This window comes from Dreissena polymorpha, chromosome 4 (assembly GCF_020536995.1).
Source record: "Dreissena polymorpha isolate Duluth1 chromosome 4, UMN_Dpol_1.0, whole genome shotgun sequence".
NCBI lineage: Eukaryota > Metazoa > Mollusca > Bivalvia > Myida > Dreissenidae > Dreissena > Dreissena polymorpha.
The window spans coordinates 118,371,662-118,388,126 of record NC_068358.1 but is presented as its reverse complement, the minus strand read 5'-3'; the positions used below and the strand labels follow the sequence as shown (position 1 = coordinate 118,388,126).

The 16,465-nt window shown below is 36.7% G+C and overlaps 2 protein-coding genes and 1 long non-coding RNA gene across 3 annotated transcripts in view; 2 read left to right on the top strand and 1 right to left on the bottom strand.

Annotated features, from left to right (window-relative positions):
• Positions 1–4,843: 4,843 nt before the first annotated feature.
• Positions 4,844–6,648, top strand: LOC127879648 (uncharacterized). Its single transcript, XR_008049180.1, has 4 exons — positions 4,844–5,025; positions 5,283–5,358; positions 5,741–5,865; positions 6,200–6,648. It is a non-coding gene; the product is annotated as an uncharacterized LOC127879648 (long non-coding RNA).
• A 1,624-nt stretch (positions 6,649–8,272) lies between these two features.
• Positions 8,273–15,261, bottom strand: LOC127879634 (tetraspanin-33-like). Its single transcript, XM_052426607.1, has 7 exons — positions 13,492–15,261; positions 12,109–12,309; positions 10,776–10,943; positions 10,305–10,436; positions 9,868–9,912; positions 9,296–9,377; positions 8,273–8,647 (listed from the first exon to the last, which is right to left on the bottom strand). Exons 1-7 carry the CDS (start codon positions 13,570–13,572, stop codon positions 8,385–8,387), a joined length of 972 nt encoding a protein of 323 aa, XP_052282567.1. The 5' UTR covers positions 13,573–15,261; the 3' UTR covers positions 8,273–8,384.
• Positions 15,262–15,936: 675 nt separating this feature from the next.
• The window catches only part of LOC127879645 (uncharacterized), a 6,153-nt gene continuing 5,624 nt past the window's right edge, over positions 15,937–16,465 (top strand). Inside the window, exon 1 of the mRNA XM_052426625.1 lies at positions 15,937–16,406. The gene's annotated coding sequence lies outside the window, so the exon portion shown is untranslated. The remainder of the gene's footprint in view (positions 16,407–16,465) is intronic.

The window sequence follows — 16,465 nt, the reverse complement described above, 5'->3', positions numbered from 1 at the left end:
CAATGGAACATTTCCGCCGAGAGGCCATGTCATCGTGTATTAGTAAGCAAAGAGGTGTTAATCCCCCTCTCAAGGCTCTCTTTGGTTGTATGATTCATGAACGCCAAGTGGTCATAAATGTCTAAGAAATGGCAAACGGCTTTCGTGTCAGATATTGAGGTCTTATTTCTATGTCACTTCTGTAGTGGCCCTAGAGTAAACCGATAGTTTTTTTACGGCTGGAAATATGTTTCGTCGAAATTTCGTTTCTTATTCATGTGTATATACGTTGTTTGTTTTTTTACAGGATGATACCTTTTATTGCGATTCAGTTTAATCGTACTTCAATGAAAGAGTGATTTTCTGTCTGTCTTCTGCCAGCCTGCCTTCCTGCCTGCCTTCCTGCCTGCCTGCCTGCCTTTCTGCCAGCCTGCCTTCCTGCCTGCCTGCATGCCTTTCTGCCTGCCTGCCTTTCTGCCTGCCTGCCTTACTGACTGACTGACAGATTGACTGACTGACTGACTGACTGACTGACTGACTGACTGACTGACTGACTGACTGACTGACTGACTGACAGACTGACTGACTGACTGACTGACTGACTGACTGACTGACTGACTGACTGACTGACTGACTGACTGACTGACTGACTGACTGACTGACTGACTGACTGACTGACTGACTGACTGACTGACTGACTGACTGACTGACTGACTGACTGACTGACTGACTGACTGACAGACTGACTGACTGACTGACTGACTGACTGACTGACTGACTGACTGACTGACTGACTGACTGACTGACTGACTGACTGACTGACTGACTGACTGACTGACTGACTGACTGACTGACTGACTGACTGACTGACTGACTGACTGACTGACTGACTGACTGACTGACTGACTGACTGACTGACTGACTGACTGACTGACTGACTGACTGACTGACTGACTGACTGACTGACTGACTGACTGACTGACTGACTGACTGACTGACTGACCGCCCCAATGCCCGACCGTCCGTCCGTCCGTTCATCTGTCTGTTGCTTTGGCCGTAATTGACAAGTCGGTAGTGATCTGCTGCAAAACGGTATTCGATCAACATCACACAATACAGTAAGTTTCAATATCATATCAAAACTACATGATTCGAGTGTTTAATATTGGCTTACTCTTGTTTAAACGCGTCGTTCATTTGTTTGCTAACAAAGTTATTCTTGAAAATCAATTACTATCTTACTGTAAACGTCAAACAGGAAAACTTAATTCAAGATTTTAAAGCATTCGTTCACACTGGTGAGAACCCATTTCACGCCGTAAATTGAATTTGTGACATGGCAATAAGTTTCGAAAATTAAATTATAGGCTTTCAGTTAGGATTGGAGAAATTAGGGGGGGGGAACAATGACTATTTGTGGAAAGTATAATCAGCAGTACTCGCGCCTTACAGGTGTCAAGGATATTGTCTTCTTGTCTGGCGACCGTCGCTTATATGGAAAATTACGTATTGCAGACACGAACAAAACTCTTCTTCTTTATAGAAAAACGGAACAACATGAAAAGGGGAATAGTATTAAATGTCAATGAATAGTTATAATGTTAACATTATTGTTAATGGTACAATAATGATTTGTTTTTGACATTTAACATCTGGTAAAAAACTTGCAAATAGCTTGTTATTCTTTTTGTTCTAATTTGTGTGTAACAGTAATTAAGTCACTTATTTAAAAAAAATCCAAAATGCAACCAACAATTGGAATATAAAATATAAAGCAAAGTCATAATCGTTAAATATTATATTATCGATTTTCCGTTGCTGATGTTTGGTGACTTATTTTGGCCCATGTGACCTTTTGTTAGCTCTAACATTCAGGATTTTCATTTTATGTATATATACACATGTCATATTTTATGTATTTGTATAGGTCACGATCATAAGCAAAAGACTGACCAATTTCACACCGGTTCAGCCCTTGTTCTGTCGCCACGAATTCTCAAAGTCAAATTCTACGTTATGAAACATTTTCATGAGAAAACAAATCTGTTACAATGTGAATCAATATTTCTATTCAAAAGGATTATGTCAGAGCGACATAGGTATTTGGTAGTTAACTTCCGCCTCACATATATTTCATTAGGTACTATTTCAATTTATTGTTGTGGACCGCTGTTCATGAAATGTCTGTATTATTTAAGATTCCATCTATACGACTGTCAGCTGACTATACCAAAGCCTGTACACATAGATTTCCCCGAGGCCTACGCCTTTCAGACTCAAATTCCTGTACGCACTTTATGGAGATGTTATATTAAATAGAGGAGATATTTAATATCACAATCAATGATTATATAATGAAAATTATTTTCGTTACTATCTTGATTAAGATTAAGTGGCAACGTAATTGTTTCAGTGGTCAATAAACAGATATTTTATGAGGGAAGACTTCGTTGTTATTGCCTTAGGCATTGACAACAATCAAAGCACTGATGTGTTTTGTTTCTAAATAATCACATACACAACTGCATGCACGAAAACTACAATAGCTGCATTTAACAATTTTCATCAAATACAGATACTTAACCCAATAATGCCTAGCGTCAAGAAAAAAGGCATTGGCAAACAGCGTAGACCCAGATGAGACGCCGCATAATGCGGCGTCTCATCAGGGTCTGCGCTGTTTGCTTAGAGGAATTTCTGTAAGAAATATTCTAAATATGGAAATAAATATACTAGTAATCGCTAATTTTGGAAATAAATTGATCCAATTTTGAAGGATGGGCGAGTCCACTAGGCATAAAGGGGTTAAAGTTATGTAATTGTTTACGTTGTCGAAAACAATTTAAGGGTCTTCATATTATCACTGAGCTGACGGACATTCCGTTGGCTAATATTTTCCACTTTGTTTTTATGTAGAATGATTCCTCCCCCACCCCCACATATCCCTCAATTTACTTATTGATCGAGATTTCAACGTTTAATTAACAAATTTAATTAAATGATTCCAGAAAATTTGATGATCTGCAGATCGTAATTGAATTGAATGTTGTGTTCCCTACAATTAAAACTTATTTAAACGTCAATAGTTAGATTTTAATTATTGTAACAATTTGCATGTATGTTGTTACTTTTGTGTCGTCGAGTTTAATCCAACATTTGTATATAGATTGTGTTATTGCACACAGCATGTTACGTGGAGATTGCCTTATAGATCCATGAGGGAAAGCTGTTAGGAAACCATACGACACTTCAGATACTACCCAGAAAGTCAGATCATACAAACACAGTTTTTAAACCATGCATTTTAAAATTGTATGACACCGATTCAGAAACTTTTATTTCAAACAAACGTAATTTTTTTTCGTTGCATGCCAGTAGCTTTAACGATGTACTTGTACAACTATCAGAAGCTACGGCAAACATTTTTTGCTTCTTTCAGACAGATTTCTTTACACAATTTATTGGGGTGTCATATTTAAAATGGAGAAAAAGCCATAATCTTAAATAAAATTTAGTGACAGCCTTATTGTTTTAATTTTCAATTACAGTTTATTCATTGGTGAACGTCATTGATGAATCGAGTTTAAATAGAAACCAACACAGCCTTGCAGAAATGTGTTCCGAATACGGTATTTTTTTAATATGATGGTACAATAAAGGGACATCATTATTGTGTTCACTTTTACAATTTTAAGTGAAAGGGATCTTTTCACGCTTTGGTAAATTGACAAAATTGAAAAAAGTTGTTTTAGATTCGCAAATTTTCGTTTTAGTTATGATATTTGTGAGGAAACAGTAATACTGAACATTTACCATGGTCTAATAGAGCCATTATATGCATCTTTTGACGATTTTAAAACCTAAAAATTATAAAGCGTTGCAACGCGAAACGATTGAATAATTTGGAGAGTTCTGTTTTTGTCGTAAAATTTTGTGAAACTACGAAGTTTGCTTATATAAGGTATAAAATACGATCAACATGTGTACTCGGCGGAATAGCTCAGTAGGCTAAAGCGTTTTTACTTCAGGACTCTGGCAGGACTCCAGGGGTCACTGGTTCGAAACCTGGTCTTTTCCTTTTTTTAATTTTATTCTTGATTTTTTACTGGAGCTTTTACGATCCAATGTTTACAGTTTATCGATATAAAGCATTTAATGAATAAGTTAAAAAATGCCAAAATCTGTGAAAAGGCCCCTTTAAGTTCGTTCTGACGTTCTACATCAGTGAACTGAGCAGTAAGGCAAACCTAATTTCAATTGCCATAATTAATTTACTCTGTGGCCAATACATGACATAGACATTCTCAGCTCAAACAACTTAATGGCATTGTTTGCATATTTGAAGTTTGTTAATAGCTACTTTAAAATGATAGTCGGAACTACGGAGTGTCATTATTGAACAAGAAACTAAGTTATCTCCCATTTGGGCACGAACCACCGACATTTGGATGCAAAACTATCGCCTTTTACACTCGGCCGTCCGGCCTATTCAAATATGATGTTCATTTAAAGTCCTTAAAGTAATCCGCGGATCATAACAAAAATATTTCTTTAAAAAATATCAACAGAAACACTCCAAGCAATTCAATCTTATTGCATTTGTAACGCTGTATAACTATATCAATTTCTTATGATGATTACTCAGCAATATTTGTTTGTTAAATATGAGTCTATCTATCTATTTAAAAAAATGCGAAATATTTTCATTTTAAATCCCATTTTGTTCTGTTTAAGAGTGACTCTTAAACTTTCCGCTCTATTTTACCGCGACATGCAGGAATAAATAAGTGTATTACAGTAAGTTTAAATTCTGCACTGCAGAGCCACTGAGTAGATAAAACAATTGTTAGGCTATCAAATTTCTGGTTTGGCAGGTTAACTCAATACATTCTCGGTGTAAATAGTCTTCGTATCGATTAATCGTTATTTGAAAACATTGCTGTAAATTTACTACCAGCAGTTTTCTGAATAGTTACATAAATACTGAACTATGAATTTCGTGTTTATATCAATATGTTGTAGTAGCCTCTGAGACATTTCTTATAGGTGAGTACATGTATATGTTTGCTTAAACGTGAGTGTATGTTTCATGATTATTATTATAAAATATTATTAACAGTAACGTTTTGTTTTGTATTGTCACAACTAATTCTTTCTGATATTATTATAGTAATAACTTAATATAAAACTAAGTATAAGCAGAATGTCACACCCGTTCTATAAAGTCAATGTCAAAGCAGTTGACATTGCATGTTTTTATAACTGAACTACCAACGCATAATTATGGATATGTTTTTATCAAGATTTTGCTTTGGCTCAGACGCAAAATGCAACCGGAAGTGACCTAACAACTGCGTCGGCACCAGCGGAAAAACCAGGGTATGATTTTAGACGTCGACACAATTAAGATGTCGAGAATAGGATTAAACTGCATGTAGTTTCTCTCTCGAATATTTGCATTATCTGAAGAATATCAGAAAGTTTCTAGAAAGCTAATACTATTTTAGTCTTCGTTTAACGATGCAGGTTTACCTTCTTATCGGCTCTGCGTTGTTGATGGCTGATCTTGAGATATATTACAACAACCAGTGGGTCATCAATGTGCCTTCTTTTGACATTGCGAGAGATTTGTTTCCTGATTTTGACATGTATTTTTACTTAACATATTTTAGAGGTAATACTACTATTTACTACTTGAGATCTGTTAGTGTATAACGTTTACGTTGATTAAATTTTAATTTGTGTGTGTGTGTGTGTTTAGGTTTGACTGGATTGTGTTTGGTGTGGTTCTGTTCTCAGTCCTCGTATTCGTGTCACTGGCCGTTTCCCTCCCCATTGGCATTTACAAGTTCCGGCGGTACCATTATAAGCACGGAATGTATAAATGTAAGAGGAAAATGCTAACTAAGTGGTAAGGGGTATATTCCTGACAGTAAGTCCAGAGTACAATTAAATGTAATTTGATTGTTTTATTTAAATACATATTTATCCGCAAAAAAATAGCATTTTGTATCTTGTTAAATCTATAATACCAGGCTACACCATGCGTTGAAATTTTGGCTATTGCTATAAGGAACATTGATTTTTTAATTTAAGTCTCATTCAGGGACGAACAACTTTATTACACATAATGTGTTTACAATTATTTAAGATCTTTAACTGCAATATTGAATAAAATCTTTGTATAACCTTTCTTAATGACGTGTGTTCGTTATTGCAGCAAAATCGAAAGTTGAGCAAGAAATAGGGGAGAGAACTCACGATATGTCTATGTTCACGGTGCAATCAGAGCATACTCCCTTTACAGATCGGCTGGAAAATGAAACGGAAAACCAGAATTTCGCAGACCTATCGATGGCAGCATCTGGCTATTGAACACACAAACAGGTTCCCATACTAACGCTGCATGTTAAGTCCGACTTGCCATCGTTCTCCATTTATTTGTGTTACGACAGCATTGGAAGATCTCAATTTACGTCACAACATGTTCAGAATGAACGAATCGCATACATTAGACAACCATTGTAAATTAGGATAGCTAGCTTTAAGTGTTTTAATTTAACAGTTTTACAACGCTGAAGAGTGAATATTTCATGCCACTAAGTTGGTTGCCACAATGTTACCGGTCCTACCGTATGTGAAGGTTAACAATTAAATGCAAAAATTCCATCGTGAGTTTCTTCATAAAGATTTAAATGCGTGGTAATATTTCATGCATTTATTCCACGGTTTTGTGTGCTTTCGCGTTCCGTGTACACTAAATACTGCATAGACCCGTTTTGTGAGGTAAGAAATAAAGTGGATTTCAATAGAACTATATATAAGTTATATAAACCAAGCGCTTAACGTATCACGTATGCTTGCAAATTTAAATCCATGTTAAATGAATGGTAGAATGACCGATGCAGTGCTTATTTATACTCAATTAATCTGTGATGGGAAGCAATTTCGGTCGCCTTGAGGATTGTATGGACCGATGCGCTAGGCTATTATTCAAATCAATTATGAAGGAATCAGTTCACTATGAATACTTATTTGAATATTGCAGATTATTTTGTTTGCATTTTGGAGTTATCTGACCATGATTGAAGCAAACTACCTGTCAAAAGTGATACTGGATCAGAATACTTTATTGTGCGATTTTCTATTTACACACCTATTTAAAAAACACATTCCTCTGACTTGACGACCCCCTATACATTCACAAATACTGTTCATCCGCGTTTGAATGAAATGCACGTTTTAATTGACAGCCTTTACGGTAGCAACACCCGATCATCCGATGATGAATGAAATCCATGAACAAAAATGTTCAATGTAGTCACTTTTTAATACACAGTGGTCCAATTATAAATAAATGATAAACACACTTAACTAGAGCTCTGTCGCAAACGTGCCTTAGACTACCCTAGCACCGCTTGTCACAAGAATAGCAGCCATGCCCAAGTTCAAGAACACGTATCTCAGGAGTACGCGGACCAATGTGCGTGCCAAATGTGTCTTGCACACATACTCTTCTTAGTAGTGACATATTTCGAGTTGCAATGCAATCACTTGCGACATGCAGAAGACGCTCTCTTCACAAACTTAGAAAATGATTGCTTCTTCCATAAAGAAAAGCGCACACGTGCACATAACTCAGAACAGTGTGGATCACTGGGCATGAACAAATGTGTCTTGCACATTTTATAGGTTTCAATTATATTGCCGGAGAAATGTAGAAGTAGTTCGCTTCACGAAATTGTCTTCGTTTGCGTGGGTTTAACTATGCGCATATTTATGATGTTTATTCGAAGCATTTAAATATAAAATCTTAACAAGCACATACAGATATCATAATTGTTGTTAATATGCAAACACTTGTCGAAAAGTATAGTTGAAAAAGAACACGAACACTTTAACTACACTCAATATTGAATTCGTTGTAAAGAGATCATGTCTATATAATTGTAACAGAAATCTAGGGTGTGTAATCCCTTATTTACATTCCATAAGAAATATATGCACAAACATAAGAATTGCAATAACTATAAATGCACTACTCATAAATAAGTAACACAAAACAAACTTCGCTGCGAGCCTTCCTCGGACATTAACCCATTTATGCCTAGTGGACTCTCCCATCCCTCTAAATTGGATCAACTTATTTAAAAAATTAGTGATGTCTAGTATATTCATTTCTATATTTAGAATATTTCTTACCGAAATTCCTTTAAGCAAACAGCGTAGACCCAGATGAGACGCCGCATCATGCGGCCTCTCATCTGGGTCTACGCTGTTTGCCAAGGCCTTTTTCTAGGACACTAGGCATAAATGGGTTAAAGAAAAGTCTGCTGGTCGCATATAATATAATAATACATGTTTGCATGATGTGGATAGTAAACTATTTTTCACTTAATCAAAGGTCATTCCCTCCACCGTCTGTCATAATTCCCTCTCCAATCGCGCACGTTTTGGAATGCCTTATTGACATGGGCCTTTGCCGCATCTGTGTACAGTCGGAATTTGTTGGGCAGTTCGATGTCGCCCTCGACCCTACTCCTTGCCCGGCCCCTAACGTTCCTGTGCATGAAGTAGCGGGAGCGCTGATCCTCGATCTGGTTTACAAGAAGCTTTCCGAGGCAGATTCCTAATAACTGTGGAACTGCTATGGCTATCGCTATTGCACCTGATAGCAAACAAGTAAACATCTTTAAAACGATAATCGGCGTTGAAATTATTATTGGGATGTACTGACCGGTTCATTGATGCAGCCGCAGCATCGAAATGACTAAACATTTTTAACCAAATATAGATATTCTGGTTCGTCTATTCAATTGCCTCCAGTATTTCGATAGATACTAGATCACTTCTCAGGCACCAAGTTTTTGTGAAACAATTAGAAAATATTTAGAAAGAAACAAATAAGTTTGACAAACACTTGTATACGATCGAAATGCAGACGTTTTTCTTCTAGCACCAGTACTCTTACGCGTGAGACAAAAGTGGGACGAACGAATTTATATGCTACCCCTACCCGCTCCTTTTATAAATTGGAGACATGTTAAACACACCAAGGCAAAACAATTTAAATTAAATTTAGGTCAAAATAAAAGTATACCTTCAAGGCTTAGCTTGAAGAATGCAATGGGTAGTATCCACAATTTCATTATTTTGCGTTTTAGCGGTGGAATAAAGTTTTATTTTACTCAGATAAACATGTCAAGTTGGAATAACTCCAGTAATTAATGAATTCCTACACATACATTGAATAATAAAAAGACATGGTTGATTTCAATTTCAGAGAGTGTCCGTGTATTTTCCATGTTAGTCTTACCTATGATGAGCATGTTGCTGTGTAGCCACGCCACCACCGTCGGTACGCACCCGACAGTGTACACCTTCACAGACGACGCGTTCTGGAAACGTAGAATATATTTTAGCGGCGATATGCGAAAATCGGGCTTAAGTCATGGTCGAAAAGTGTCGTCCCAGATTAGCTTGTGTAGTCTGCACAATCTAATGAGGAAAAACGCTCTACGCTTTTATGAAACGTTTCTATTAAAGGAAATCTCTTCTAATTGAAAATACTCTCTTTCAAGAAACTGCCGTCCCAGATTTACATGTGCAGAGCGCCTCACATTTATTTTATTAACCGATTAAGTAATAAATGTAATAGCAATAGTTAAATTTAATTTTCCATAAAATTGAAATTGTACACACGTAAGTATTAAATTACATGGATACAAAACAAAGTAAAACTATATGAAGTGAAATGACAGTTTTTCAAATATAAAATATATCATATTAAGTCTTTGTATTCGCTATCAGTGTTTATATGTGCAAAGCACTAGATTGTGGCACACTGTCCCAAGACATTTAAAATTTAAAGGACGCGAAATGGCTTACCTGTGAGAGGACACTGGCGCCGCACAAAATATTATGCAACCCGGGCTGAAATACAACAGTGAACATGTCACAGGACATGTCGCCATGAAAACAACTCCAGAAATAATAGTGTTTATTCTATTGTGCACACGACAAGTTATTGTGTACGACATATGCAGCTACCCGATCAAACTTTGTAGCAGCTTAACGAAGTTCACATGCAAAAATGCATGTGAGAACCTTTAGCAAAATAAAAAACTTAACGATTTACGAAATATGTACAAGAACAATTCCGATTCCTTCCTCATTATTGTAAGTAATACGGTTGTTCATTTTAGTTATCAACTACCAGTCAAAGAAAAACAAAAAGACAAGCTACCGGTAATATAATTTCGAAAAATATCAATGTGTTCATAATAACATATCGAAAGAGGACAAAGTAATGGCAGTGTACTTGCCATCATTTCATCCGGCTTTTTGCAGCATGAGTACGGAACGGCGCACTTTATGCGACTGGGATTCCTGCCTGAGCAGTTGAAGTATGCGTTCTTGTTCCAATCCTTGTAACCATCCACGCCACAACAAGCGAACTGTAAACGTATGATCATAGTCGTAGTTAGGATGGATAGTGTACATACTCTGAGTTTGAGTAGTTCCTCATCCTTAAAGTACTCCATTTTCTTAAAGAATTATAACATCTCATCAATTTATACCGTCCCCTTTAAGTTGTGTCTTCCCGTGCTAGTAGTCATTCGTCTAAATATATACCTTGTCATGATGAAGAACCTCTTTTACTATATGTTTACTCAGACACTTTTCCTGACAGTATTTTTTTAAAGATATTGCCTTCACCTTTAATACTTTTATCCTTAACTTTTGTTTTCGGACAATTTTGTTAACGTAGTAACTTTAACTTCGTACACAAGTACCTTCTCCTGAAAGTAGTCCATGATTCCCTCCTGGTCGTCCTGGTAGTCCCGTACATACACCTCCTTGAGGACGCCGCTCAGGTGCCCCACCGCCCTGTCCTTAAAGATGAGCACCAGGGAGCCGCCCACAACCTCCACCACGAATATCACCGCAAGGCTCCAGTAGAACTTGAGTGGATGGGGTAGAAATATAAATGAGCTATGTAATGGGAACACTGCGCCTAATGCATGTGCGTAAAGTGATGCATGTGCGTAAAGTGATTCATGTGCGTAAAGTGATGCATGTGCGTAAAGTGATTCATGTGCGTAAAGTGATGCATGTGAGTAAAGTGATGCATGTGCGTAAAGTGATTCATGTGCGTAAAGTGATGCATGTGCTTAAAGTGATGCATGTGCGTAAAGTGATGCATGTGCGTAAAGTGGTGCATGTGCGTAAAGTGGTGCATGTGCGGAAAGAGATGCATGTGAGTAAAGTGATTCATGTGCGTAAAGTGATGCATGTGCTTAAAGTGATACATGTGCGTAAAGTGATGCATGTGCGTAAAGTGATGTATGTGCGTAAAGTGATGCATGTGCGTAAAGGGATTCATGTGCGTAAAGTGATGCATGTGCGTAAAGTGATACATGTGCGTAAAGTGATGTATGTGCGTAAAGTGATGCATGTGAGTAAGTGATGCATGTGCGTAAAGTGATGCATGTGCGTAAAGTGATGCATGTGCGTCAAGTGATGCAGGTGCGTTAAGTTATGCATGTGCTTAAAGTGATGCATGTGCGTAAAGTGATGCATGTGCGTAAAGTGATGCATAAGCGTAAAGTTATGCATGTGCTTAAAGTGATGCATGGGCGTAAAGTGATGCATGTGCGTAAAGTGTATTCTAGATACGCCTGACTGCACATGCTAACTCGGGATGACACTGTAGGCATATTCATTAAGCCCAGTTTTTTCCAGAGCAAGACTCGTATTATTATAAGTAGTAGATTAATCTTAGTTTTAATACCGTACTAAATATTACTTGAAGACTACAAAGAACAGAAAGGTAAAGAGGAGTAAACAATAAATTATTTTTAACGTTTTCAACGACATTTGGGGATACACTTTTTTCAATTAGATTACGCATCATCGGCGGATGTTTTATATTGCATGTTTAAACATGCACATAAAACATTTAAGTTAAGTATGCGTATCATCAGTAAGATTTAGATTTTAGTAACATAAACGTCGTACAAGTCGACATTACGATGATGTTATGAGTTACATCATAAATATCCATGAAATTGTATGAATGTACACTTGTTTCGACAATTCTGTATACTTAATCATGTGTATCCTTACAATTTTGAGCAAGATCGTGTTTTCCCTTAGAGCCCCCACAAAGCCGCACATTGTTATCACGAACATGACCGCTCCGAACGTCATCAACACAATAGACAGGTCAAAGATGACGTCATAAACGTTCTGGACAGCGTGGTAGAACACCTTATTCTTCTCCACGTAGGCCCAGATTCCCAAGGCAAGCATCCCCGCTCCGCATATCTAAGTACAAAAACATATTGTGCAAGTTATGTGTTAAATAAAGACTTGTCGCCGCCTAACCAGTCGTGGTGAGTGGGATTAACAAACGACAACGTAATTTCCCGTGAAGACTCCAAAAATATGGAAATACTTTTTTATTACAATAGATAACATGCTGACGATATATTAATGATAAGTTTATGATTATCGGTTTAGCAATAGATAAGTAAGTTGAAAACAATATAGTATAATGCCAACGCATCCAGATAAACAACAAAACAGTTTCATTTCAATAATAATGGTAATAAGTATATAATTAGTGTCGTAGTATTACTATTAAGGGCCCAACTCATTAACTTCTTCTAGACAATCACACTTTGAAAAGTACTTACTAGTGGAAATTTACCAAAAGTAGCAAAAACGCATTGCATATATAGTATATATGATTATTCAAGGTATAGCTTTACATGACCCATGTTTGTTCGAGGCAACTGCAGACAATTGAGTTAATGCACTAGCTACGTTCGGGTCTAGCGCTTCAGGTCATAAAACAAATACAGTTCTCGCAAACAAAATATCAACTGATATGTTTTCTGCGAACCGATACACTTTTGAAATTCACTAAATGTGTGTGATACCATGCCTTCAATTTTCAAAAACTAACAATCACGGACCTCGTAATAAAACAAGGTGGTGATAGACAACATGCTCAGTCACTTTTACATTGACTAGCGAATATCGTTAACCAATACCAGATTCCCATGCCACTATTCAAATGAGCTTCGTCTTAATATCTAATTGATTTCATTGAAACGAGCCCTAAGTACAAAGTTATGTGCACAACACGACATTCCATTCAGACATGTCACGTTACCTGAGGAATGTTGTACATCGAAACATTTTTGTACGGAGGTAAAAATATTGCTAAGAGCATAACCAATGGTTAACTCAATATTTTTGTTTGTCAGTGTTTTCTGTTGCTACGTAAATTATTAGTATGCAGTCATATGAACACATTGGCGGCAATAGTACTAATAGACGAGGGACTTCATAGCATGTATTTAACAATCAACAAATGCCCATTAAATATATATATATGTATATGGTGTAGTGTGTGCTTGGTCAAACATTTCAGAAAAGTGTCATTGTACTCATTCCGGCATTTATGATACAGCTCTAGTGACACCCTATGCAAGGACTTACCCAGTGTATTAGCGTCCCTACCAGAAGTACGTACTTCACCACTGGGCTCACCAGGGTGTCGCCTTTAGGACAGCACCCCATCTTATAACAACCCGGCAATGTCGAGAACTCGTGGCGCAACGGTATTCGTGCTTCTTGTAATTAACTTCTGACTCAATAACATGCGTCTTTCTTGTTATAGCAGTTTTCTCCGACACAACGGAACAAGTATTTCTGGTAGAACCGTTGTGCGTTTGACTCGATGTTGAAAATATTTATTAAAACAAGCTAGTTCTTTCGACCCATATGGGTGCGTTGTTTTGCAATAGTTTAATTTGAACGAGCCTCATACAGTCCTAATAAACATCCATATTGTATTATACATGTCGGATCCTCGACGAATCACCCGATACACACGTGTTCTTATATAGTAAAGTTCTTTCTTAATCGGAACTCGACGAAAGCTGGTTTGTCGCTAATTTAAATGAGGTACACATCAAATAAAACTAAAGCCACCTCAACTTGACTGGGAGTTTGCGAATATTCATGCATCACGAGAGAAATAAACTGTTAACAATTCTACTCAGGGATTTGAAGAGTTCTAAATAAGGTGTTTTAGGCTGAATATGATTTTCTATTGACAGCATTTGAAGACGCCTTTCAAATGTTCGAATTAGTTGTCCATGTAGCAATATATTCGTAGTCACTGCTTTTTGCTTAATCCGGAAACGTAAAATTACCAGCCCTTTATATTCCAATCTTTCACGCGTGTTACAAGTATCTAAAAGCCTATGCATGTACCTTATAACAGTTAATACATTTTATAGTTTCATTAACGTTGAACACTTAACACGTTTCAGTCAAGTAAACTTTCACACAATTGTCACTCACAAAATAAAGAATAAATACATTTAAAAATGAATAACCGTACTCCATCATTTCACCATGTTCCAGGTAACAACAACCAAATAAATTGAGTCGTTGAATTTTACATCATTATGTTATTTTAATTCATGTGACACAACACCAGTAGCGTTTGTTAACAACGAACGCCAGCAGTGAATAATAGCGAGTCGCAGCGTTGCGTTGCGACCATGACCACTCATCCGTGGGCAACACACCATAACAACAGATAGTGTATGTAAGTATGTTGTTCGCCATAAGCCATCAATTAAACAACGCCGTAAAATTTCACCGTAGCCGTAAAGGAGCCTTAAAGGAACATATTCATATATTGCTAATTTTAAAATAAACTGTGGGTTTTTCACAATGTCAATTCTTGCAAAGAGCCAGTTTGACATATTAGGCGCACTTACTTGTGAAAATCCTTTTCGACAGGCGCTTGGTTAAAAGGCTGTATACACCTTTGGATTAAACTATCTGCTTGATGTGCAAGTCTAATAAAACAAGTCTCCTGTTCGAACTTTCTTAACATACGGCCAAGGTAGTCGGTAATTATAATTTTCCAGCTGAACTTGTTATTTAAGGTGTTACATATAGTGGTAGTTTGCTGTCTTTACATGTCTCAGTTTATTTATTAATAAACATTTGGATTTATTAGATCAGAGCCTTAAGTTAAGACTTAAGGCTTAAGTAATGGCAAATACGATTACTGTTGTTTAACAAAAAAAAACCTGCGCGTCCCTTTAAACGGCGGAAAGCGGTTTGGAGATCGAGAAAGAGATGGTATAAGATCATTTGACTGTTATCTGGAGGGCGGTAGAATGGGTTGGGCTAATTAAGCGCGACTTTGTTATAAGATGCATAATGAGATTATAATAAATGCGTTTAGTTTTCTACAAATCTATGTATGAACATGTTAATGATGATGGTGATGATGACGATGATGATGATGATGATGATGATGATGATGATGATGATGATGATGATGATGATGATGATGATGATGATGATGATGATGATGATGATGATGATGATGATGATGATGATGATGATGATGATGATGATGATGATGATGATGATGATGATGATGATGATGATGATGATGATGATGATGATGATGATGATGATGATGATGATGATGATGATGATGATGATGATGATGATGATGATGATGATGATGATGATGATGATGATGATGATGATGATGATGATGATGATGATGATGGTGATACATTTAAAGGAGCTTAGTAGCAGTGTTCGCACAAGTTTTACATGTACATAAGAAGTTAAAAGCATGAAAAGTTATGATCATTTGAAAACGCACGCAATACCCACGCAATACCTACAGAAGGGAAAAACGATTGTTGCGTTTTCTTTTGAGTTGCTGATTAGATTCAAATGCGTTTAAACAAATATTATCTCAATATAAATTAAAGTATTTGATAAATTGTCTCTTCGATGTGGCTGATTTTAACTTTGGGATATTGGAAAACGTTCAAGTCTCACGCTGACGGGGGTAAACATGTCGACCATTGACCGATTGTTCAACATGTCAAAGAACTGTTCGCTCTAATCCGCTACCTTATTAACAAGCTTTATATACCTTAAACAAAGATTACGTATTTTGATAATTAATAACGCGTCGTCACCCTTGTTCTGTTAACAAGTTTGCATAAGATTACGCGAAAATCAAATCACAGACTAAACACTCGAAGCAAAGATTAATCATTTTTAATCGATCTTTATAACAGCCAGGTGGAAACGGTGTAACTCATGCGCGAAAATAAGTTTAATAGTTTGCGCGTTAATTAACTCTCGGATCAATCAAACGTCAATACGGACCACGGCAACGAGTTCGAGAAAGTGCTGCGCGTTGGTAAACATAAGACGTTTCGAGACGGAAAAGACGCTCTCAAATCGTCCGCAGATATTTCTTGAACTATATAATCAGCGATAAGTTTGCCCTTTAATTGATGGATTTTATTGGAACTTATTTTGTCGATCGCATTAAATTTCAGTGAAATTAGAGACAGGTTAGTAAACGTTGTTTGTTTTTTCCTTTCTTGGTGTAATATATATATATATATATATA

Bases quoted from the DNA above. Each gene is read 5' to 3' on its own strand.
- LOC127879634 (XM_052426607.1), bottom strand. From the start codon at position 13,572: ATGGGGTGCTGTCCTAAAGGCGACACCCTGGTGAGCCCAGTGGTGAAG. The intron at 9,913-10,304 runs GCAAGTACACTG...GTTGTATTTCAG, and splicing joins AAAAGCCGGATGAAATGATG to CCCGGGTTGCATAATATTTT. The intron at 8,648-9,295 runs GTAAGACTAACA...GTTTGCTATCAG, and splicing joins CAGCAACATGCTCATCATAG to GTGCAATAGCGATAGCCATA.